Genomic DNA, 26481 nt, shown 5'->3' with positions numbered 1-26481 from the left:
GAAACAAGGTCTGAGGTTCTTCAAGGCACTCATAAAAGCTTTCCCAGCAAATCCATCGGCCTGTTTTGAGTGGGAGCAGGCAGGTTTTGTCCAGTGTCATGAACGTGTTTACCTATAGGAGGGAGAATTTCGCAGATCTAAAGTGAAAAAGCAGGGGAAAGGATACGGCCCCACTGAAGAACAAGCTGGCTCCATTAATCTGTTTGTGACATAGTTAAGGACTCCAGTATGCTGGGTTAGCATGCCCTGGGCAAGATGATCATCATGACCCTGCATTCCATGCTATCTCACTAGCAGGGAAACAATCTACAGTTAGTAATAGCATTTTATTCGCGAAGGCTTTCACGGCCGGGATCTAATGGTGGTTGTGGGTTTTTCGGGCTCTTTGGCCGTGTCCTGAAGGTTGTTCTTCCTAATGTTTCGCCAGTCTCTGTGGCCGGCATCTTCAGAGTGCTGTCCTCTGAAGATGCCGGCCACAGAGGCCGGCGAAACGTTAGGAAGAACAACCTTCAGGACACGGCCAAAGAGCCCGAAAAACCCACAGCAACCAGTAATAGCATTTGATCGCCCGATACTAACCTTTGTTTTTAAAAGTGCTCATTTCAGCTAAGCTTGTGGAGAGTGGCTGGCAGAAATCTGTGGGGAGGGAGCCAGAGGCCCAGGCTTTGAATCCTCACTGTACTTATAAGATGGGGGGGGGGTCAGCTGAAATCGCCAGGAACGTGTGTGGCAGATGGGGTTACATGCCCTGTGATCTTGGGCAAGCTGTAAGGTACTTGCAGGAAAAGAAACCGCTTAGGCTCAGCAATGTACAACATTTTATTACATAAACTTGGGCAGGTTCACATTAAACATGTTGTGGTGCCCCCCCCCCCTTTTTTTAAATTTTAGGTAGGGATTTCTCAATTCCCCTCAGGCTGCTTTTAACCCCCACAGCCACTGAACAGTCTTCATGGAGATCCCTGCTGGTAGGGGAAGATATTTGGAAGGTGAGGGGCGGCGGAAGAAGAGCTATTTGCTGCCTATCCCATGGGGGGGGGGAGAGAAGAAGGAGACAGCATTCTGGTTCCTGGTCAGGGTGGCCCCCCTCCCCTCCCCGTCGCCTAGCCCAGAACATGGGGCTGATCTTGGCCTCCTCGCCCGTCCATCCGTCCGCCCGTCAAGGCGCCTGGGCATGGCACTCTCCCAGCAGGCACAGCAGCAGGCGGTGGAGCCCCGGGCAGAGCCTCGCGTACCCGTGGCGGGTCAGGTGGAGGTAGTCGTACATGTCGTGGTGACTGATGGTCCCGTCCGAATGCACGAAGCTCGGGTCAGCGTCGAGGAAGGAGGCGTTTGGGAGCTGCGGCATTTTGTCCTCCAGCAATTCGTTCACTCTCTGGTTTTTCTCTCGCAGGGGATTGGGGTTCTTGCCTCGGGGTAGCAGGCCCTGCCGGCGCGGGAGAGCGAAAAGCCCAGCCCGTTCAACGAGGCCTGCGGTGGCTTTGTGCCACCTTCCACCCGCGCGCCCCTTCCCCCTGACTCTCCCTCCTCCACCCACGGGTGCCACTCACCAACACAACCACTCGGGCCTGCGGTTGTTGCTGATTGATGACGCGTACGATCGCTTCGATGCCACCAGCCACCTGCTCGGCCGTGTGCCCGTGGTTATTTGTGCCCACCCAGACGACCACGATCTACAAAGTGAAAAAAAAGAAAAGAAAATGGAAGCTTTTCTCTCTACCGGGCGAGGCAACCACCACAAACCTGGCAGTCCGCCCGGGCCTGCTAAACGATGATCTTTTTAACTGGGGTTGCTTTTCACAAACAGGCTGCTCTTCCAGCTGCTTTTCTCACGTTGTGACAGAAGCTCGGGATGTCTTGCCTTGATTCGCCCCATCGTTGTGGAAGGCGAGAACCTGCCGCAGCAAAATTGGGTGGCACGGAAGCCCTTGCATGCTTTTGGCTGCAAGCGGCTCCCCCTGAAGGGCTGGATCTCTCAAGCAAAAAGTTGAGGGGGTAGGACCAGCCCCAGACGTGATCTTGGGAGGAGACGAGGCACCCGGGCAAGCAAGCTACCCAGCTTTCCACCCTCTTTGTTCCCCTCCCATGGAGGTGCTGCATCTACTCTGCGATGTCTATAGCAGTGATCTCAGGCAAGCCTAGAAATTGATACCAGGCACAATTCAGCAACTTGGGAATATCTGCTTTCTTAAAAGAGAGAGAAATATTCCAGGCCTTTCAATGCCTAGGACAGAGCAGACACAGTCCAGTGCTAGAGTAAATACACCCGAGAGCTCTGAATTGCTGATAGAGTAGACCCTGCTTGAGCCGGGTCCGTGGTCTGTGTCGAGCCCTATGAAAAAAAAGACTGAAAGAACTGGGCATGTTTAGCCTTGAGAAAAGAAGATTTGAGAGCACTTTTCAAATACTTGAAACGCTGTCATACAAAGGAGGGGCAGGATCTGTTCTCCATCATCTCAGGGTGCAGGACAAGTTACAAGAAGCCAGATCTAGGCTGAATTATCAGGAAAAATGTCTTAATTGTTGGAGCAGAACGATCCATGATGTCGGGAGGTGGTGAGGGCTCCACCGCTAGAAGCATTCAAGAGAAAACTGGACCACCCTCTGTCAGATCTGGATTTTTGCACTAAGCAAGGGGGGGTTGGACTGGATGACCTTAGAGGTCCCCTTCCAACTCAATCATTCTATGATTCTATGATTTTTTTAAAGCTTCAGATGCCACCCCGTGTTCATTACCTTTGGTCGGATGTGCTGTAGCTCCCCATTCTGCAAACGCCAGAGCACGTGCTGGGTGGCATCGCCTCCGATGCCAAAGTTGAGAGCATGCAAAGGAGAGAAAAGCTCCCTCCAGATCTAAAAGGGGGGGAATCAAAGGTTACACACTGTCCGATGACACACTTGTGTTTCCACCTCCCCAATTCCGTTCCCTTTTGGAGTCCCTTTACCTCAAACTGGTGTAGCAACTGCACCAAAGAATCGCCGATGAAGACCACCTCCGGCTCCTTGTCTTTGCTGTCAGCAATAAAGCGATGATGCTGAGTTATAGGGAGAAAGAACCAGAAGAAATCAAAGGCACAAAGAGGAAAGGGGGAGTGTTACCTATAGGAGGAAGGGATAAGAAGCAACCAGAGGAATGTATTTATTTATTTACAATATTTTTAGCCGCACCATTGCCAGTGGCTTCTGGAATGCTGGTCCCATACAAAGCTAGGTGCACTTAATGCTCCTATCAATCAGCCACTTTAAATATACGTTAATTCTGCATAGAGCTGCAGCGTTAATCCCTGACAGGTTATTTATTTATTTGTTTGTTTATTTGTTTGATTTATATCCCGCCCAGAATGGTAGAATATACCAGATGGGCGGGATATAAATCAAACAAACAAACAAATAAATGCAAGGCTATTGTCAATCTGCCGCTAAACCCTCACTCAGTCAGCACAAAGAATTACAATCTCTTCACATGCCTAGAAGCACGACGCTCCACCTTTATTATCTGATTTTTTAAAAGGATGTTTAAAAAAAGGAACTAATATTCCATCAAAGAGCTTCAGCAGAAAAATAGGTGAGGCCCCCTCCCATCCTCCCACTTCAAGTGGGTTACACTGATTATGGAGACAAAGAATGATAGCATTGGTGTTTTCCCCGGCGGGGGGGGGGGGAAACAAAATCAGGGTGGAAAATTATAAGGAGAAAATCTGGCAGAAACAGAGAAAGGGCGGGCAAGACACCTCGGGCTAAAAATGGTCTCTGAAAGCTGCCACCAAAAATATCTGCAGGGCGTCAAGGTATTGTCAGATTCTCTCCTGTTGTCGCTGCATCAAAACAAGAGTGGGATTTTAAAAACTGAGCCCCTATTGAGTGTCCAGTGTGTATGGCTCACTCCGGAGGAATCGTCACAGTTCCCTGTGCAGGGGGTGGCAGTCCACTTCGCTTCAGGGTCGCTCAACGGTTCAGCTGTTTGGGAGTTCGATTCCCCGCTGTGCCTCCTTGACAGTGGCTGGGTTCGATGATCTATTCTATAGGGTCCCTTCAAGCTGTGCAGTTCGAAGAGGATGATGGCGACTCAAAACTGCCAAGCACAGCCAATCAAAACCATAAAAACATTGGCTGGTACAGTATTATATAACAGATACAAGTTTTAACCAAAAACCTAAGTACAGTATCTGTTAAATATTGGTGCAGTATGTATACTGTGTCTAATTATTGCCAGTTTTTGTAGCTCTGATGGTGTGATTTCTGAGATCTGCAATTGCTTATAATATTGTGTAAAATTTCTTAATATTGTTCCAAAAGCCTCGATGACTCCGGGCACCACTGAAGTGTGTTTCATCCACAACTTTTATCATCATCATCATCATCATCATCATCATCATCATCATCATCATCATCATCACAGTGGTGCCTTGCTAGACAGTTACCCCGCATGACAGTTTTTTTCACTAGACATTGGCTTTTTGCAATTGCTACAGCGATTTGTAAAACAGTGATTCCTATGGGGGAATTTTGCTGAACAATGTTTGGTCCCTGCTTCGCAAACCGTTTTTCGCTGGACGACGAAGACAGCGATTAAAACAGCTGATCAGTGGTTCGCAAAGCGGCTTTCCTATGGCCAACCGCTAGACCATGACGATTCTTCCCCATTGGAACGCATCAAACAGGTTTCAATGCATTCCAATGGAGAGATGCTTTTCACTAGACAATGATTTCACTAAACAGCGATTTCAGTGGAACGGATTATCATCGTCTAGCGAGGCACCACTGTATTACTCTTAGTGCTAGGCAATGGGAAATTCTAAAAAAAACACAAACCCCACAAAAATTCCTTTACATTCAACTATGCAAAGGAACGTTGGCCAAGGATCCCATAATAAAGATGAAATAAAAAGGAGGCCAGAGATCATGCCAAAAGTAAGCATTAGAGAGGATGATGCTGGGGCAACCCATTTGGGCAAAGGGAGGGGAGTCCCTGTGGGGGGCGGGGCCAGCGCCCTCCCCCCGCCCCCTTGCAAGACAGCGCCCCCTGCCGGCCACCCACCGGCCCCGCCGCGCTCGCTCACCAGGGAGAGCCACCGCCCGTCGCCTTGCGCGTCCGTGACCGGCGTCGGGGTGCTGGCGGGGTTCTTGTCACCGTCGCTCATGGTCGCTCCTATGGGGGGGGACGACAAAACACGCACAGGAAGCCCCAGAGCGAGGCACACGATTGCCCCCCTTTCTCTCCCTCTCCCTCCCCGCCCCTTCCCTTCTCTATAGAGAAACTACTATATATGTATAGCGAGAGATCCGGCCCCAGAACAACAATTGCGCGCAACTGATGCGAGCAAACCACCTTCTTTCCTTCACAGCCACCCCTGCCGAGGGCGAGTGGTTTCGTCTTGCGCCCCGTTTACACAAAGGACAGGCGGCACCATTCCACGAGGAAAGGGGGTGTTTTAGCCAGGGGCCCTTGTTCGGGGTCTATTGCAGGTTCCTTCGTGTCACACGAAACAGCCCCCAACAGAGCACGGCCGTCTTCGCGGGTGGGGTGAGTGGAACTACCTAGCGAGCAGCACCGAAGAGCCGTTTTCCGGCAGCTCCCCCCCCTTTTGCCATAATGGTACCACCCACTCCGCCTTCCTCGGAGCCTAGCGGCATCCTCCCCAAATGGCCGACGGTCCCACTGAGGCGTAGTGGACAGAACCAAGGAACACCGTGGGAGGGGGGGCAAACAACCATGGCCGGGGTTTTTTCCCAAGCTGCCACGGAGTGGTTCGCGGGTCCATTCTCTCCTTTGTTTTTCAAGGACCCCCCAAAACTAGGGGCCGTCGGTTCCCCCAAAGCAAGGGGGGGAAGGCTTATTAAACCATCCCCCCCTCCGTGCGCAATGGTTCTTTCTGCTCTTATCCCTTCGGCACTGTAAGCAGCCAGTACCATTCGATAAAAGGGGGGTGGTGGACCATCACTTACGGCGCTGATGGGGAAGCCGTCTGTGGGTCCTCCGATACCCGCGCAGCCAGAAGGAGCTCTTTAGCCCCCGTGACTCCCTTCACGGTCTCCACTCCGGTCGGAAAGCGGTTGCTGTGGCGGCCTGGACGGGACCACCTGACTGGACAAGCCGAGGGGAGGCGGTTGTGGTTCTTTGTCTCCCCTTCCCGTGGAGCAAATGGTATCGCCCACTCCATCCGGAAACGCCGCCGCCGTTCCATTCATCTTCCCGCTGTTCCACTCTCCTCCCCCTGCGGGCTTCTTCGGCTGTTCTCTCTCCCTCCCTCCCCCCGATTACTATCAATCAAGCGCCGGCGGTCCTTTACGCGTTTAAGCCGTCGCGTTTCCCCCTCCCCTCCGGCCGCAAGGGGGCCCCTGTTTTGCTGCGGATCTCAGCCAGATGCGGGCGATCCAGCGGCCAGGCAAGGCTAAGGATCTCCAGGTGGGTCTTCTAGGGGCGAAAATCCTGCCTGCTCTTGCTGTCAGTGGCGAGGCAGCAGGAAAAAACTCTTTGGTGATACTGGCCAGTTTTTTTTCCTTCTCATCCTAAGCACATCAAGCAAAAGCCAAAGGAACGAAACAAGACATAAACGTGGCATTTACCCAGTCTAGATTGGCGGGGTATAAATCTAATAAAATGAATGAATGAATGAATGAATGAATAAATGAATAAATAAATGAATAAATAAATAAATAAATAAATAAATAAATAAATAAATAAATAAATAAATAAATAAATAAATATTTTAAGGTGATCTTTCATGGTCCTGCCTTCCACTGCCTCCCGGAGTTGGGTCAAATTCATGTCGGTTGCTTCGATGACCCTGTCCATCCATCTCATCCTCTGTCGTCCCCTTCTCCTCCTGCCTTCACACTTTCCGACATCAAGGTCTTTTCCAGGGAGTCTTCTCTTCTCATGAGATGGCCAAAGTTTTGGAGCCTCAGCTTCAGGATCTGTCCTTCCAGTGAGCACTCAGGGTTGATTTCTTTCAACATGGATGGGTTTGTTCTACTGGAATGCCATCACCTCCACTGGATTGCCCACCTTGTTTTTAGCCGTGCTTTCTAAAGCCCACTTGACTTCACTCCCCAGGATGTCTGGCTCAACCCACTCTCTGGGTTATCCAGGACATCCAGATCTTTCTGGTATACAGTATTTCCTCTCTGTATTCTTGCCACCTCTTCTTGATGTCTTCTGCTTCTGTTAGGTCCCTCCCATTTTTGTCCTTTATCATGTCCATCTTTACACAAAATGTTCCTTTAATTTTCTTGAACAGATCTCTGGTTTTTCCCTTTATTATTTTCCTCTATTCCTTTACACTGTTCATTTAAGAAGGTACTGAAAAAAACTCCTTCCTATCACATTCCTGCACTCAGAGGCATTTTGTTCCTTAACTGTAAGGAAAGTTAACCCCTCCCTTTTAGTCATTGGTTTGCACCTGTCTCTGGCTGGTGGATCCCTGCATTCTAATTATTTTAACCACATTATCAATAAAGTCTGCATACCTAACCCTTGCACAAGCTGTTAGTTCACAGTTTTAACTTCTCCTTACACCTGTGTGATCTAAATATGACTGTTCATTCAAATTACCTAATTGATGGTGTGACTTTTTTCTTTTCCTCACTTCTTAAAGGTTTTGGTGAAACTTTTTTTATTTTTTGCAAAGTAATCTTAAACTTTATAGGAATCAGGATTCTCTCTCTGTCTTGCACCAATCATTTCTTTATTTTTCCTGGAACGTTTAGTAGGCGAGTCTGTACCTATGCTTGTGGGTTAACAAAGATTTTCTAGACCTATTTGTGATTTTTACATGTTTTATGGTATTAAATACATCTGTTTCTTGGCTCATTTCAAGCTTTCGAGAGAGAAGGATTACAAACAGCCCATTTCTTATATTCAGCACAAAACGCCGGCTTACATAGCTGGCTACAGAGCCAGAGGCTGGGAGTTCAATTCCACACTGGGCCTCTTTGACAGGAGCTGGACTCAATGATCCAGAGTGTCCCATCCAGATCTAAAATTATTATTATTATACAACGGGAGTGCAGGAGCCTAAGCCTACCTTTGGTGACAGACACAGATGTCTTTCTTGGTGATTTTGCCGGTCTCCCTCTAAGCATCTGATCTTGATTGTCTCAAGGAAATCCCCATCTGCCCATGAGGAAGTGGTGTCTGCTGTTAACCCCTCTTCAGCTTACTATTGTTCCTCTCTCATTAGGATCTATTACAATCCCATTAGCAACAACAGCCCCACACCACACAGACATATCCCAGCTAAGGCCTGATCTGCTCAACCTTCTTGTTCTCTCAGTATTTATTTAAGGAGCTGTGTTCCACTTGACTGGCTTGGATATGGGAGTGTGGAAGTTGTTGATGCTTATTAAATAGAATACTGTTATGTGTCTAGTTGAATTGTTACAGGGTTGATTAACCTCTGAATTAGAATGAGGGTGGGGTGCTCTCCAAATTGCCCAGAGTAGTTTGACTGAGATTTTTTCACAATACCTCCTTATGGTATTCTCTGGTGTGGGATGCATTAGTTTATGAAGTGGACAATGAAAGCTTTTCAAAGAAGAGCTTAAAAGAACAGGAGGGTCCTGCTTTTCAGCTTGTTCATCCCTCTCCTCTCTTGTATTGGGGCTGAAGGTAGGAAACAGTAGTCCAATTTCAGGAGAGACTGCAATATGATCCAGTTCTGCAGAACAACTCTTATGTTAAATGGGTCCTGAGTAATAGCCCAGCAAGATTTTTCATCTGCCAGATGTTTGGCAAGGTGGGGATTAAGACAGATTTCTATGATCACGTGTAAAGCATTTATTGCATATTGCAGAACCTAGATTTCTCAGACATCACCTATAATGATGTTTGCATCACTTGTGGTGGTGAAGTGTTTGTAAAAGAATTTTACAATAAAGAGGAAAAACTGCATAGCACAAGCTTCAGTGGAATACACCTGTATATCAAAGAGGCTATCACCTCACTGTTAAACACCCATTGACTTTCTTCCCAGCCAACCACAATCTCTGTATTTTGATGCCATGTATCAATGCCATGTTATCTTTCTCTTTTATTATGTCTGACGAAGTCCACGAAAGCTCACATTAAATGTAACAGCTAGTCTTTAAGGTTACATTGCATTTTTGTTTTTTTTTATCTGTTCAACTTTTTAGAAATTGTTTTGTTTTTTCCTATAATGCTTACACAGACTAACATGGCTGCATCTTCTACAACGATCCATGTGGATTGTGTTAGTATCTAGGCTTGTCTTGTTTATTATAAACACATACACCCATGAGTCCTTCCTGAAGTTGCGCTAAGTAGCAACTTAGCGCAAAATGAACATTTGTTTCTTCACATCATTCAAACATGCAGCCTTGGGATAAAAACCCAAACAGACTACTGCTGTTCTTCTTAACATTTTATTGGCAGCCAACAGTGGTGCAGAGAATGAAATACATTTTTTTCTCCCTGAGTCATGAAATCAATAGCACAAATCTCTTTGGAAATGGATTCAAATTCTTCATGGGACCTAAAACCCATCTCTTATTCATGAATTATTTCAGTATGATTTATTTATTTAAAAGTGGTGTAAACATATCTCAATATCCTATTTTTTTAAAGAAGCAACAAAACTTTTTAATCTATATGTTAAAAACTAACACCATGCTATTTAAAACGTAACATTTGCTCAAATCTCTCTCACAAACTCTGCCTCTTGTCTGGAACGGAACAAGTTAGAAATGAAGTGAATGTGTTAAGTGTTGCCACAAGAAAGCCAACAGCTGCTGCAATAACCTCGCAATGGACGAGAAGGAAAGAATGCAAAGGTTGTGTCCCTGGTCTTAGGTCATTTTTGAAAGTTCCTTGGCCAGAAGGAAGGATCTTCAGTATCTTCTCTAACAGAACTCCCTTACCTCCCACTCTCGGGAGTCAAGCTGGGGCAGGAGATGGAGCCCATCTGACCAATGCTGAGAGAAACGCAAGGGGAGGTATTGGCTTGGTGGGGGTGGTTTGGATGCTGTAGACTTGGGGAGGTTTGCTGGTCAGGCGGGCTGCATATTTGTTTGGATGGAAGGAAGTCGGGTGCTCCTTCAGCAGAATCTAAACAGAACAGAGAAACTATGTTAGACTTCTCTCCTCTATCTGTACCCACATAACAGCCACACCGTTCTTGTGTGACAGCCGTTCAGACAGGCCTCCAGCAGAGTAGCATTTGTAAATACCATGTGGTTGCTCTAAGTTCACCAGGTCAACCAGAAGAAGGCATCACTGGAATTGCACTGCCTTCTGCCTGATCTGAAGTGAACCCAGGTAACTTAGGGCCATTATAAATATTACAATGGCACGCCACAGGAGTGCTTCTGAGCAGCAAGCCTTTCTGGATTATTTCTCCCAGACATCCCAGTTCTTCATCAGGTAGTCTGTAGTTCACCGTAACTATGATCCTCAAATCCTATGATCCTCAAATTGACTTCATTGTGACTAAGAAGCAATAAAAGGCACTTTGAAAATTGCAGTCTGGCTCAGGAGGAGTGAACCTGCATGACCTTCCTCTAAGACCCTCAGATAACAGAAATGGAGATGTTTAAGCAAATGATTCTAAGAAAGCTGAGTTAAGATACTCAGAGAACTTGCCTCTCCAGAGGCACGGACACTGTCAAGTAGGGCAGTTTAGGACAAAGCACCAGTACAAAGTCCGTTCCCTCCCCAATCACTGAAATTAAATTGATGACTAGGAAGACTTGACCTGCTTTTTTAAAAAAAATTCAGTCATATTCTGTTGATTTTGCTAACTCAGGAATGCCTCAACAGAGAGAGGTTCAGAATGATTTTAAGAACAAGGTTCTTAAATTGAACAAAAATTACCCTTTATACCTGATGTCTGTCTCTAACCAGGGTTAATATTTTATGAAAATCTCAAAACATTTGAACTGCTACAGATTGCAGGGCTGCTTCACGGAGTGACGTTTCCAAAGCCTTGAAGACTTCTTGTGTACATGGAGCTTTCTCCTAAGAGCTCAAGTGCATATATTTGCATATAGTAGTCCTATAATCCTTGAGAAGTAAGCCAACATCATTATCGCCCCTAACAGATTCATGCACTTGCATACATTTTTCTAACCACTGTTTTAAATGTTTATCAACTCTGTTGCTATAATATTTTTCCTGAGCCTACCCAGTCCATTTAATTGGCTCACTCTGTATTTATCTATTTGCCAACCCTTAAACTGTCCGAGCAGCAAATAAAACAAATGCAACATTAATTCAACTCTTTGAAACATCACTTTTTTGAAACAGAGCTCCCAGCATCCCCAGGGAGAGCATGGCAATAAAAGAGGAAGGCGGAGGATTCTGGGAACTGCAGTCCAAAAATAATATTTCCAAGCTCCACATCAAAACATACTATATGAACAATAAAAACTTTTAAAGTTTAAAACACAATTAAAATGAGTATTTGCAGTTGCCTGTTCCAGATTATGAGACACACATTATTGAAAGGGCCTGGGTTAATAAAAAGGCCTTCAGACAGCAGTAAAAGGCTGTAAAGATGGTGCCTAGCAAAGGTTACCAGTAACTTTGCTCTATAGATGAGACATCAATAATGAAAACACCAGTACAGTATCAGTTACCTATCTCAGTTCTTTAAACTTGTTATGTGTGTATGAGAGACAAAATGCAACCTATCTGTAATCCCTTTCTAGACACAGGCCACAAAATTAATCTTTGGAACAATGGGTGCTTAAAAATAACTAACGTTCTTTCACTGCTTGCAGTCTAGTTTACCTTCTGGATCCTTGCTCCCGGGCACATTGAGGCTGCTCCCATGCTCCTTCTCTCCTCCTTCCTCCTCCTTACTAAAATTCCTTCCATCTTGGCTGTGCTGTTGCTGATGGCAATGCTGTGATTTGTGCCCTGCGAGAAACACGGGGTCTGGGAAAGCTTGCTGAGCTATAAGGTAGGGGCTGGGATTCAGCAGGGACAACCTAGGGAGCATGTGCAGTTCCATCCCGACGGGGCTGCACGGAATGACCTTTTGTACGGGCACATGCCTGACAGTGACATCCATTGGTGGGGCACAGAAGGGCAGCAGTTGAGGGCTAGCATAAGATGAGCCGGGTGGAGCAAGGACCTCAACATTGGTCTCTGAAATCCAACCAGCATCTATAGTTTGTGGCATGCATAGATTCTTTGGCATGGAGCCTGATGAAGTCTGATAGGCTGCCAAGCCTGGACCAAAATGGTGGTGGCTGACACCGGAAGATCCTCTGCAGCTAGGTCTGACGGTTTGGATACTAGAGACCATTACGGAAGTGGCAATCTGGGGGCTCCGGGACGGCGTAACTGAGAACAGGCGGACATTTTTGTACTGCTGGGGAAGACTGCTGCCATGGAGTAACGGTAGGAGGAGCCCCGGTTCTCCGCTCACACCAACAGGTTCTGGAGGGACATAACTTCCTTTCAAAGCTAGGTCCCGGGAGGCCTTGACAGCATGCATGCCATATGAAGGCATGAAGTACGAAGGATGCTGTTGGGGAGGAGGGGACATCCCAGGGCGGTGAGCTGCTTCTGAGGGATGGGAGAAGGCTGCCGAGGCCATCAGGGCGGGTGCAGAGCTGGCTGGGCTCAGGACCCCTGAGGTGGCAAGAAGGGACCCTGGCTGGGAGGCATTTCTCAGCACCATGAGGGCTTCGGCAGCCTCTTTCTGGAGCTGTTGTTCGGAAAGAGGTGAGACGATAAATCCCCTGGTGGGCCAGACTGAAACGTGGGCAGAGGAGGTTGGCTGAAAGACAGGGAAGAGACAGTTAACCTTGTGACTCATAAAACAAAAATTAAGAGGCATAACAAACACCACATAACAGATTGTACCAACTAGGAACTGGGATGCTTAGCATTCTTTATGACTTACTGGGTAAGTGCTGTATCATATTCTCTTATCCTAATGTAACAGTGCTGAATGCCTTGGAAACAAATACATAAGGACTGCAGGCTTATACTAAGACCCACCAGTTGAGTCTAGCCCCAGTTTGATTTGCTAGTTGAGATCTTGCCATGCTGGATCTTTCAACAGATGTGACTTTGAGTGGGATGGAGATGTAATGCCAGCTGCTTTCAAAGAGTGAAATGCTGACCAGGAACCAATCACTTAATCAGTTTGCCCATATCAAATGACAGCTCTATACTTTAATGACTCAAATGAAAGTCCCCTAACTTTCCTGCTCCCAGGTTTGCCCATTCTAGGAGTTTAATGAGCTACCAAGGAAGAAAAGGACTTTTATGTCATATGGGGAGATGATGTATTTTTTGTCAGAAGTACATCACTTCCAGATGGGGTTATGGCACTTCAAAAATGAAATGTTTTTGCCAAAGAGCATATAGGGATCAGGCAGGGAAGATGTGGATGGCAGATAGACAAAACTTTATTACGGTCAAAAGACCAGCCACAAATAAAACATCCAAAAATATATAAATATACCAAAATATTGGGATCAAACGCAAAGCAATTGTCGGTTCTGGGGTAGACAACAACAGTGTCAAAACATCTCCCCTGAAGCAATTCCGAAATGTATAGCAGACCATGCTCTGACTACAGAAGCCCACCCACTTTTAGGATCCTTTTTCTAATGCCCCTAGCATAAGTAAAGAATTTGGCAACACTATGTGTAAACAATAATTCTCTTATATATATATACATGTATTCATGTATTTTATGATGTAAGCCGCCTAGAGTGGTCATAATTGACTAGATAGGTGGGATATAAACAAACAAACAAACAAAATAGGATTGGACTGAGACAGCAGCACATGCATACATTGTTGCTCTGTACAGCCGGGAAATCGGCCAGTCAAAGGGGAAACAAGGACATATTATAAGGACATACTGTACGTCCTTATAATATGTACACCACAACAGGGCATGTTTGGTTGTTTCTATCTGTGGGTGGAACAACCACTTATTGAATAAGTCATGAGATGCTTCTATGGAAAGCATCAGTGTAGTTTTTATTAAATCCAAAGCACCACTGATATTCTCCATTTTTCTATGACAAGCTATTGCGACTGGGACTGCCCACTAGAAATGGTGGCAACCAAGAGAAAATCCTCGTCACATTTCTGTGTGTGTTTTCGCTCTCTTTCTAAGCACACATGGAGGATTGTATACTCCCAGAATTGATAGCCACTACCTTCTTACACTGTCATGGAAATGGGTATTCCATTCTTTGGAGAAGGAAGCAGGAAAGCAATTTCAGTTCATGGGCTAATTCTGTGTAAAGAGAAAGACCCAGATACCTGGCCTCCCAATGGTGCAGCTTTTGGACGTTTGTTCAGATCCATGTTGCCACTCAGGGGGTTCAGAGCCACGCGGCTAGAGCAGCAGCAGAAAAAGCAGAAAACAGAGAGAGCATATGTCACACTTGTTTATAAAGTTCCTCGGTGGCTGTTTGTCTCCCACTCACCTTCTGTCCTGGCTAAACCACAGGCTGCTGAGGGGGAGAAGGGGCCACTGCCACCGCCATTCTCCGAGACTCACTTTACAATTCCACCCACGATGTGTTGTTTGCAATAAATGTTTGTTAGTACAGACAGCTGTTGCGCTACTGATATCATAGAATAAATGACACACAATTAAATAGGGAGTAACTTCCTCTGGGGCACTTTCTGTTCTTAAGCATACAGGAGCTGGAATTACATGGAACTATTGTTCAAAGAACAAGTATAGCATTCTTAATAATGAATAATGGCATTTACTTCCCTTTTATTCTGTTAATTATCCTTCAAGAAGTGAACTTGTTCACGAAAGCTCACATTAAAATATAGCAGTTAGTCTTTAAGGTGTCACAAAGATATTGTCTCCTTTATTTTCAATTTTGTCTTCTTTTGTCCTGACATGCTAGCACAGACTAACACGGCTACCTCTTCTAAAACTATCCTTTAGAAAGTTATTCTTTTGTTATTTCATCTATATCTTGTTCATATCTGTATCTCTGTGCTCACACTGGGTTCTTTCAGGTGACGAATTCTGGGTACCTCCAAAGCTAAAGCATTCGTTTTGATAAAGAGAAGTTGATAAATCACCTCATCTAAGGGGCATCCAATACATTTCTATAGCAAAACCTATTTTGTATTGCAAACTGATAACAAGATAGCATCAAATTTTATTTTTTAACAAAAAATTCTAGGGTTTTGTTTTCTGAAGTGTGATAGCATCATATTTTCATGAAAATTTATTTATTGTATCTATGGGACTACTTCTACTGATCCAGGTTAATCTAGTTTACAGTACATGTTAATCTAAACATTCCTACAGTATTTTAAAAGCTCCTTGTCTCAATCCACTCTTTCATGTAGCTTTAAATATTCCCTAGGCAGGTGGGCCAGAGATGACCCTTGTACCTGGGCAAGTCAGCAGGGGTTGGTAGGTGCCAAGAGGTACCAGTGGTCTGGTGATACATGTGTCCTGGTGCAGCCATATAACTGTCTGACATGTATAAAGCATCACTGCCATCAAAACCTGCAGGAAAAGGAAACAAGCTGTTGCAATCAGATCTGGAGCAGCACGGAGGCCTACAAGGTGGTTACAGTATAAGATTCTGGACAATAATTCTGGGGTAGCATCTCTTCAGGGCTAGTTTTAGAAGTGCTCAGGTCTAAATGGATTCTATTCAATTCCTGCACATTTTTTCTATTATACAACACAACTATGACTAATACGTGCAGTAGAGCATCCTTAATAACCATTGCATTTGCATAAGTGACATACAACTAAAATGCATAACATTAATTAGTTATAGCTATAAAATAGGCAGTTTACAACATGTTTCCAGGATGGGTCTCATACTGAATAAACCTCCTTTTCTAAAGTCAAACCATTTCTAAGAGAACTCAAAGCATTCATCAACCGACTAGGTTTGAATGACATTGTAATTTTTCTGGAAAAATAGGAAAAGGTCATGTGATCCCCAGAACAATACAAATGCAGCACCAGGCGATACCTTTATTGCAGTGGTCCCCAACCTTGGGCCTCCAGATGTTCTTGGACTACAACTCCCAGAAGCCTTCACGACCGCCTCTGCTCACCAGGATTTCTGGGAGTTGAAGTCCAAGAACATCTGGAGGCCCAAGGTTGGGGACCACTGCTTTATTGGATCACATAAGCAATAAAACAAAAAACAACAAAAAGCAAGCTTTCTATAATAATGCATCTTTTTCAGACTGAGTACCAAGAAGCACTCACAAGAACTTGGCACAGAGCCTGAAGAAAATGCATTATTATTGAAAGCTCACTGTTTTTTGTTTTATTTTATTCCTTTGGTGGTCCAACAAAGGTATCACCTGTTCCTGCATTTGTATTGTAATTTTGGATACCTTATAATGATGCAAAGTACTTTGCAATAATATTTTTGTTTTTCCTAATAGTCCTGTTAAATGACTTGGCCAGTTACTGATGGAAAATGGAAAGAAATAGCATGTATTTTAGAAAACCACCCAATGTATTCAGATAGAGTTTCAAGTTGATCACTAGTCTTTCTAGGTACAAGTCTGAAATCTTAAGCCATATAAATAAATAAGCAATATTAATAGAGAAACAGGTTACCGACCTCTTGTTCCTGGAATCTGATAGGAATGTTCTTGTGGCAAGAATGGACAAAAAGATGCCGGGGGCATAGGAAGTGGTGGTGGGAACCAAGCAGGATGGGCTGGTTGAGGTACTCCACAGGTCCAGGGTGGCTCTGTCACCTTAGAGCAGTGAGACAGAGGCAGCCAGGAGCTTTCCTAAAAATCAATGCAGTATATATATTTTAAAAGAAACATTGTAACCAGAATAATGCAAACAAACATCAGATGCAATGCTATATTTTTATGTCACAAAAAAATAACCAAATGATTTGTTTCTACTACAGCCAGAGAATGCTTGTGCTGGGGGAAATCTATGAATACGGAATGTTTTCTTTTCGCAGTCTTCTTGTATTTAGTGCAAAAGTGATAATATTCTAAAATTAAAATTAAATTAAAAAGCTGCTGGCAGAAACACCTGATATCCCCATGGCATCAGGATGCAGAGGGCTGAAAATTTCAGAGTAGAAACACGCCCAAAAAGAAATATCCTCTAGTGATGCACACCCACAAAATGTGTGGATCAGAATAGAACTACAGTATAAAGTACTAGGGTTCATACAAGCAGTCTGTACACTGAAACAAATCAGAGCAAAAAGACACCAGCACCCAGAGGTCATATAATCCCCTACCCTGAAAAGCACATTAAAAAACCCTTTTTTGTCCCACTTAGTTGGCACCAGTTTCAGATCTGTGTTATGTGGACATTGGGACACAGAAACAGCATCATGGGTGCATGAATAGTTGAGCATATACTGGGCGCGTGTGGGCTCTATGATAGGAAATCAGTAGCATTCATGTTGAATCTCAAGTTTCTAGCCCTTACCATTTTGGAAAACTTTTAGGACAAGTAAACAAACGGAAGGGGCTCTGGGTAAACTGACTTCAAGATATAACCTGCCCAGTTTTTAAAGTTGGGAACTCATTAGTATCCGTGCCAAATTCTATCTTTTATTTACAATTTCAATGATCCTTTGTAACAAAGAGACTTTCAGAAATATTTATAAGATCTTTGGAAATTCCTAATAGCTGCTGATAGGCTTACAGCCACTGATACAGTCCTTTCTCCTAAATTCTGAGAGGAAGGGGGCAGGAAGCTCAAATGGAGTTATCACAAGTTAGGCTCGGTTTCCTGTTAGGCCAAGGAGGAACAAGCAGCTAAATTGATTCCCCTTTTCTGCTGAAGGCTGTGAAGATTATATGATGGAGACTGAATCTAGGATCTAGGCCTAATTATAAGGGTTCCGTATTCCATACAAACAAGATTTGTATGCAATGCCATACTCATTTTTCAGTATTAAAGATACAGGGACGTTGTAAAGGGATAGGATGTTGGCTTTCCCCATTCAGAGACAACTACTCTCATTTATTACCCATTTTGTATCTATTTTTCTTTAACGGTTGTCTTACTATTGAACTGACTTTGCTTTGGAAAACATGTATTTTCAAGGGTAAAATAGAGGCTAGAAATGTCACAACGCATTGTTAAGATGACTCCTCGAACACGAGTCCAGGATTGTCACCTTTCTTGTGGCTCTCCGCCTTTGTCTTCGAAGGAGTCCTGAGACCCCCCTGAACCCATCCTCTGGATCTTTCAAGGGTTCTTCATTCTCCTTCTTTTCTGTACAATAAAAGAAGAGAGGCCTGTGAGTCATCAGTAGCTGTAGTTTCTGCAGCAGGTACAAGGAATGTTTTGTGCCAGTTTCCACGGGGGATCCTCTCTGCGCGAAGGTGATGCTGCCTCCCTGGGTATCACTTGACCCACCTTTAAACTCCTTTGCCTTCTCTTCTGCCTAACTTGAACCTCCTCCAGCCTGGTTCTTGCCACAGTTTTGAAGTGTGTGGTGGCAGGAGATGTAGGAGGGTGAGCACATCATGGTGCCCAGACGTGGCAGTGCCATCCTTGAAGGCACTGCCACGTCTGGGCACCTCGACAATGGCTTTTTCATGCAAAGTGATGGTGCGGGTCACAGGTTACTTGGATATTATAAAATGGGGTTGTGACTCGAAAAAGGTTGGGAGCCACTGCTTCAAATTGGTAAGAGGATGTAGTCTATTAATGCCATGGGCTGTACTTCTAAACATACTGAGAGCTGGAAGCCAATTCAGACTGATGAGATAGGCAGCCCATTGCTAAGTTTTTAAATTAACATTTCATATACCATTGCTTCAATTCAACAGAATTCTCTCAGAAGCTTACCCGTTCCTCCTCTGCATAGCTTGTACCCTTTCAGTGGTTTGTCGAAATCGAGGGAGTTTCCCGAGCAGCTGTCCGGAAATCTCAGCGAAGCACTGGCCAGCTGTTTCCTCAGCTCCATCTCTTGCTTTCTGCGTAGGGCTACCTGTGCAGCCATGACACGGCGTCTCTGTCTGGAGAAAGAACCAATTAAAATAATAATTTTTTAAAAGAAAGAGAGAGAGAAAAACAGAGGAAACAAATATAAATGTACCATTAGCAAGGATTCTCAACCCCTGTTCTCACCCAGACTCATCCCTCTCAAAAACTGCTTCACCCCTTTTTCGTTACTCAGCTACATGTTATGCGGTCAGAAACTTGCTGATTCTCCAGTTAAAATTGCAGCCAGTTAAAATTGTGGCTATAAAATGTCTTGCTTGTTGCCTAGGAGGGATTCTTTAGAAAGAAAAACATGATGACATACATACCTTCATCTTTGTTATTAAGGAGCTTGGAGTTAGTATACCCCAAGCAAAATCCAAAACTCAAATGTTGATGCTTGAGTGGGATTTTTAAATGGATTGTTATGCCTTACTGCTTTGAATGTGTTTTTAGTTTTGCTTTTGTTTACCATTTCTCAGAACAGCATTTGTTTGATCCTTTTTAGTATTTGGATACTTATTGTTTTTAGCCTTAAATATTGTCTTTTAATGATGTTAGCCACCTTGTTTCCTTTTTTAAGGAGAAAGACGGGGTAAAAATATTTTACATACATACATACATACATACATGCATACATACATACATACATACATACATACATACATACATACATACATACATACATACATACATACATACATACATACATACATACATACATACATACATACATACATACATACATACATACATACATACATACATACATGTAATCCTTTAGACTAATTTGTTGTTGTTTGTTGTTTAGTTGTTAAGTCCTGTCCGACTCTTCATGACCCCATGGATCAGAGCATGCCAGCCGTCCTGTCTTCCACTGCGTCCCGTCATTTAGACTAATAGAAAACTCTTATTCATGGAGGACTAGTGCCACCTACTGATAACTCTTGAGAGTCCCCTGGACTGCAAGGAGAACAAACCTATCAATTCTAAAGGAAACCAACCCTGAGTGCTCACTGGAAGGACAGATCCTGAAGCTGAGGCTCCAGTACTTTGGCCATCTCATGAGAAGAGAAGACTCCCTGGAAAAGACCCTGATGCTGGGAAAGTGTGAAGGCAAGAGGAGAAGGGGACGACAGAGGACGAGATGGTTGGACAGGGTCATTGAAGCGACCAACATGAATCTGAATCAACTCTGGGAGGCAGCGGAAGACAGGAGGGCCTGGTGTGCTCTGGTCCATGGGGTCACGAAGAGTCAGACACGACTAAATGACTAAACAACAACGACTGATAACCCATGCAATGTTACCTGCAATACATCTCCCAACCAACACCATCAGCACCAGGAGGACCCACCATTTATTTATTTATTTACTCGTTTATTTATTTATTTTCTTCCTTTCTCCTTGAAAAGGACCCAAGGGTGGCTTACAATGGTGAAAGACAATATTTAAAGCTGAAAACAATGAGGATACAACCGTGGTTTACATCATTAAAAGACAATTTTTTTAAATGGCTTTCCCTCCCAACGTACAGAATAAGGATACATTTCGCACACTGGCAGCCCTGGAACTGGCAACTGTTTTTGTGGCCTTTCAGTGGGACCTCGATGCCATGATTGCGGCAGCGGGCACAAGTCGGAGAGCGTACAAACACGGGGAAGGCGTAATCTTCTTGGTTGCTACTGTCATCTGTGGTGGAATCTGAGGGACAGTGCTGAGTGCTTGGTGCAGCTGTAATTTCATTGCTCTCATTATCCTCCATGATGCATGACCTGGAAGGGAAGAAAAAGAGTTTGTCTTAAGGAAGGGATCACATCTTCCTCAGTCCAAGCAGAGCCACTTCCCATGATAACTAGATATTGAACAGAGATGTTTGGAAAGATAGAGACTTATCTCAGTGTTATCACGCTGTTTACTCTGGCACATCAAATGTAGGCTTAGTCCCACCATGCACCTAAAAAGTTTCTTATTTTTCCAGATTTGATGTGCTTTCAGACAAGGTTTTCATTATACAGTAGAATTGCCCTGCCATTCACAGAACATTACAAGATCGAAACAATGTTGTTTTCCACTTGCAATCCTCTTGTGTTTTATCAAAGCTTCTTTTTCCTCCTGATTGTTGATTTTGACTGGCCAGCTAGTTTAAAAATCAAACTTTAAAGCTAGCCAGCTGTATGGACACACCCTTGAAATCTGCGTCATTCCTGTTTCAAATGGCTGCATACAAATGGTGGAGCAAAATTATGCAGCGGGATCTAAACAACTGTGTGATAGAAACAAATAATTGTGTGAGGCCAGAGGCGTAATTGCCTTTGGCATTTTGGCCTCAGTATAGACATTTAAATTAATTCCCAAAGCTCAACTGAAGTGTTTGACACAAACACGTTTCAGTCATTCAAATCACACCCTTCCAATCAATTCAGTTCCACAGATGTATATTTGGACTTGCAATCAAGGTGAAAAATTCCAGGTGGAAAAATGATGTCCTATCTAAAGTCTGTTGGGACAATAACTATGTCATGGAAAGGCCTTCTCCAGTGATTGTAAAATCCAGATGTTTCTGGATATCCCATTTTAGGAGATGTAAGGAATAGATACTTGCAAGGGATTGCAGTAGTATCTTTTGTTGTTGCTGCTGCAACATATGTACATATTAATAAAACCAGAATCTTGGATTAGGTTTACATTGCAGTGATCAGTGACTCATCATGAAAAAGCCAATAGATGCTGGCAGCTTAATAAAAATTGTACAGATTTTAAATTCCGTTGTAGTCCCATTCATAAACTCATCTACTAGTTTTTAAAATGTTGACAACGGTCTACATTGCATGATTTAGGGCGTTAGTATTTGGACATGTCTGAGAACATTTATTGGAGAACTGATGTAGATGATTGTTACTCCCTTAAGGCAGGTTGGCATCAGGCGACATGCTGCCACAAGGAATGGCAGTTGGAAAGGCATATGTACAGTGTTTATGTGATGGTATATCCCAGCATTAGGTGTATAAAACCAGAATACAAAGCCCTCTTGTTTTGAGGAAAAAACTGTGCATCAGGTTACTATGGCAGTGTCACTGCAATACTAATCCTGCTTGTGTGATACCATCATTTTATTTTATTTTTAAATTTTTCTATCCTTCCCCCGCTTTTCCTTTTTAAAAAAAAGAAACACTGAGATTGTTATAGTGGACTGAACCCGTTGCTTTCTTGACCACAGTAATCCTTCAAGAATATAACAAAAATAATGTGAGGGAATGCAGATTTATGGTCTTTTCTGGATGTTACTAAAGCCACTCTCACAGATTATGAGGCAATAATATATTATCGTTTACTTTTTAAACTGTCAAATATTCCTTCCCTTGTAGACAAGCAGGACAAAAAGAAATATTATAAAAAACCAGAACCCTATATATACAGGCAATACTCATGCCCGTCAAACGGTCATTATCTATCTCTTCGATGCCGAACCACCAATAACAACACTCGTAACATTTTTCGCTAGGATTGGGAGTCAATACACAGTAGCCTTTTATTGTTCCCTTTCTCGCTGACCAATCAAAATGGCCTCCTCGTGCCCGCCTCTCACTGCCTCTATTCCTTTTGATCCTGCCGGCTAAACTGTCACTTTTCCTGCTGTCCGTGAGAAAGAGCCAATGAGCAACGAGAGCGCTTCGGGCACGAGCGGAGAGTGGCGAGGGAGGCAGCAAGCTACAGTTGGGCTGAACCACTCTGAAAATTAGTCCCGGGGGGGGTATGGAAAGCAGTGTAGGGAAATCGGGAGTAGACCGTACCATAGCGCGGCGGGGGCAGTTTGGGGCAGACTTAAATAAACTTTTAGAAAGATAAAAGCCACGCAAAACAGTTTTGGGATTCTATTACACCTCTTCCAATGCTGTCAGTAGATGATGTAGGGTTTCCCCACTACACTGCTCTTCTTATCATCTGTAAATGTTTAAATAACTTGACTGTCCCATTGTAACACTATTATACAGTTTAGACAGTCCTGTTTTATTATTCATAAAATATTATTATAGTTATTCATCGCTACTGATATTATTCATCAGTAACCATGAATAACTATGATTATGAACAGATTTGTGTAGGATTGTGAATATCAATATCAATTCACTAAAGAGGAAAACCTACTTTTATGGAATTATGAAGATAAATTTTTCCAAACTTATGGGATCAGTAATTTTTATAACATCTATAAACATTATTTGCCGTAACTAATATTATGAGTAGAAATGGCAAAACATATCAGGTTCACAGGAAAATCTGTTATTACCACACTGAATTACATAATTCATAGGGTAACTCACTTGAACTACTTTTGCCTTGCCTGCTTTCTGGCAAATTTATCAGTTATCGAAAGCGTTTTCTTGCTTTGTGATATAACGGGCAATCCTTTTCCTGTTCTAAGCTGCAATTCAGTACCTATGTTGCACTGAATTCCATGGGGGTCATTTCTGGAAAGATTTGTGTAGCGTTGTGCAAACACCACTCTTTTTCCTGTGCTAATTTTTCTCCTTCCAAAGAATTTATTCACCTATTTAGTATCCTGCTGCTTCTGCTCAAAAAAAAAATGGTGTTCACAGCAGCTTACGTTGTGAATGTTTTGTTTTTGTTTTCATAAAAGGGAACACTAGAAAAGTTACATACTTTCTGCAGCCAATGGTATTTTATTTATTTATTTATTTTATTTATATCCCACCTATCTTGGGCGGTTTTGTACCATCCTTTTTGCCACCCTGTCCCCTCCTATTTAAATCAGGCCTGAGTCGAGCTTTTGAACACCTGAGGGGCCCTAAATGAGACGAAGGGAGGAAGGCAGAGTTGCAGTGCTAGAATGTCAACAGAAATGCCATGCTTCAATGTGTCCGGAAAAGGTATAATCGGGAGAAATCCTGCCATTTTTGAAGAAAGGAACTCTTCCTGATGCCCTGATCTTTTTTATCTCAGGAATAGAGGCTCCACTGGATGAGCGAAGCAAGCTACCCATCGGCCAGAATGGAGTCCATGAAGAAGCATCATGGCAATCAGAAGATCCAATAGGCAGAGAAAAAGAAGGCCAGTGATGAATAACTGGGTGTCATGTTTCAAGAATTTGCCCCCTGTTTTGGGGCTGCTTAAGGAGAAATCTTTTGTTCTTCTTCTTATTATTGTATAATCTACCGTTTCCGAGGGAGACCATCAGGTTGGCTTCTGTGGTCACCTGCAACACTGGAGAAAATGTGCAAAAACCTATGTCCAGAAAAAATAATGGTACAGCGCGTGGTGCAAAGGCAGTACACATTAATACAGAGCTCGCAAACCACATAAAGCTCTCTGGAAGGGCCAGCTTTATCATTAGGCAGAGCAAGGGCTACCTTGGACAGCAGATCTGAGGAATAATTGAATGCAATATTAGTATTTATTTGTCTGTTTGCTTGCTACTGTTTTTTCCAAAGTGCTGGGGTTAAGAGGTGAAAACAGCATTTTTTACTTTGGGTGCCAGTGTATGTTAGCTGAATTTGCACTCTGTTGCCCATGAATAGGGTGGGACATGAGGCTAAACCACTTTGTTCTCTGGCAGAACTCAAATTTGCTTCTCTAGCCCCTGATTGCAGACTCTTAATCTGTGATAGATACTTGAGGAAAGTATAGAAAGGGAGAATGAGTGGACTGCAAAAGAGGAAATGAGATGAAAGGACAAAGAACTAGCAGTACAAACTTTTTCTACACCTCCATCAGTAATTGTAATTAAAACTGGTAATGGTGCGGCAAAAAAATATTGTAAATAAAATAAATAAATAAATACATTTGCAAATGAAATGTTTCACACCTTTTCCCATTGTATGGCAATTGACTATGTAAACAAGTTCATTGTATTTCTAAGGGCCTAAACAGAGATTAAGGATTTCTTAGAACACTACATATATTACCCTTCTTTCAGTAATATGGGTGTAAAACAGTTATCCCTCTTTGAAGACTCTAACCTGTCCCCTAGAAATAATTTTTATCATTTGCATAGTACCCAAATCCACACAGCATACAGCTTATCACCCTGGCTACAGCCTGCAACTTCTAGTAGTTAACAGCTGTAAACTCCCTTTCTTATGTTCAGGAAGCATTGCCACTTTATCTGTGTCAGGACTGGTCAGGACTACAGTATCACCACCACTGGGGTATGTATAAATACAGGGGACACAGGAATTGCACTTGTTTCTGAAGAACCACCAGCACAAGCACACCACCTACATCCTTTTCGTCACAGTCTGCAACAAAGTGAGATGTTTCATAACTAGATCAAAATGTCTGGCAGTATGACGTGAGAAGGGTTTCTATTTATAAAGCCTGAGGCAAGCGTCCCGCCCAGCTGAATCTTTGTTCCTCCAACTTCCATTAGAAGCTCAGGAGTAAAGTTAGAGCTGTCATGTTTTGTGCTGTCATGTTCCATCTGAATTATGTCAGCCTTCATAATAATAATAAATGTATTATTACTGTCATTGACCAGCAAAAGTAAAGTACATTGTTTAAATTAGGAGACAAAAAATCAATCTAAAAACATTAAAAACATTAAAAACACTAAAAACACTAAAAACACTAATAACATCTATATACATATATATAAAATTACATTCATACATTTTACTAAATATCTCCTACCTCCCTATCATTGTTGTTTAGTCATGTCCGACTCTTTCTGACCCCATGGACCAGAGCACGCCAGGCCCTCCTGTCTTCCACTGCCTCCCGGAGTTGAGTCAAATTCATGTTGGTTGCTTCGATTATACTGTCCAACCATCTCATCCTCGGTCGTCCCCTTCTCCTCTTGCCTTCACACTTTCCCAACATCAGGGTTTTTTCCAGGGAGTCTTCTCTTCTCATGAGATGGCCAAAGTATTGGAGCCTCAGCTTCAGGATCTGTCCTTCTTTTCCTAAACAGATCTCTGGTTTTTCCTTTTCTACCATTTTCCTCTATTTCTTTGCATTGTTCATTTAAGAAAGCCCTCTTGTCCCTCCTTGCTGTTCTTTGGAAGTCTGCATTCAATTTTCTGTAACTTTCCCTATCTCCCTTGCATTTTGTTTCCCTTCTCTGCTATTTTTAAGGCTTCGTTGGACAGCCACTTTGCTTTCTTGCATTTCCTTTTCTTTCGGATGGTTTTCACGCTGGGGCTGTACAATGTTATGAGCCTCTATCCAGAGTTCTTCAAGCACTCTGTCCACCAAACTTCTGTTCATGGGGTATTATTGGCAAAGATCCTGGAGTGGCTTGCCAGTTCCTGCTCCAGGTGGATCGTGTTTAGTCAGACCTCTCCACTATGACCTGTCCGTCTTGGGTGTCCCTGCATGGCATAGCCCATCGCTTCTCTGAATTCCTCAAGCACCTTCGCCATGACAAGGCAGCAATCTGTGAAGGCATTCACAGGGTTTTCAAATACATCCTAGTTGGTCAGCTTGCAATGAAGCCTTTGGCCTTTAATCCCATTCGAGACACAACATATGTTCCTAGACAAGGAAAAGGCACCAAATTGGAATTGTCCAGATGGCCCTCTCTCCCGCCCACGGTCTTGACTCCAACA

At 43.5% G+C, this 26481-nt stretch overlaps 2 protein-coding genes across 4 annotated transcripts; both read right to left on the bottom strand.

The window, feature by feature from the left end:
* Window positions 1–801: 801 nt before the first annotated feature.
* Window positions 802–6142, bottom strand: PAFAH1B3 (platelet activating factor acetylhydrolase 1b catalytic subunit 3). Of its 3 annotated transcripts, none has more exons than XM_020807940.3 (6): window positions 5947–6142; window positions 5061–5149; window positions 2946–3035; window positions 2737–2853; window positions 1551–1673; window positions 802–1426 (listed from the first exon to the last, which is right to left on the bottom strand). In XM_020807940.3, the coding sequence occupies exons 2-6, from the start codon at window positions 5139–5141 to the stop codon at window positions 1160–1162; spliced, it is 678 nt and encodes a 225-aa protein (XP_020663599.3). In that variant the 5' UTR covers window positions 5142–5149; window positions 5947–6142; the 3' UTR covers window positions 802–1159. The 3 variants fall into 3 exon arrangements, with proteins under 3 accessions (XP_020663599.3, XP_020663600.3, XP_072835718.2); XM_020807941.3 differs by lacking the exon at window positions 5947–6142 and adding an exon at window positions 5330–5762; XM_072979617.2 differs by lacking the exon at window positions 5947–6142 and having other exon boundaries at window positions 5061–5288.
* Window positions 6143–9102: 2960 nt separating this feature from the next.
* DMRTC2 (DMRT like family C2) lies at window positions 9103–26468 on the bottom strand. Its single transcript, XM_078380322.1, has 9 exons — window positions 25565–26468; window positions 20449–20688; window positions 18780–18949; window positions 18103–18200; window positions 16564–16738; window positions 15359–15476; window positions 14255–14330; window positions 11750–12746; window positions 9103–10066 (listed from the first exon to the last, which is right to left on the bottom strand). The coding sequence occupies exons 1-9, from the start codon at window positions 25573–25575 to the stop codon at window positions 9876–9878; spliced, it is 2076 nt and encodes a 691-aa protein (XP_078236448.1). The 5' UTR covers window positions 25576–26468; the 3' UTR covers window positions 9103–9875.
* Between the last annotated feature and the right edge of the window lie 13 nt (window positions 26469–26481).

Source organism: Pogona vitticeps, chromosome 9, assembly GCF_051106095.1.
Source record: "Pogona vitticeps strain Pit_001003342236 chromosome 9, PviZW2.1, whole genome shotgun sequence".
NCBI lineage: Eukaryota > Metazoa > Chordata > Lepidosauria > Squamata > Agamidae > Pogona > Pogona vitticeps.
Note: the sequence above shows the minus strand (reverse complement) of the source record. Positions and strands in the feature narration are given on the sequence as shown.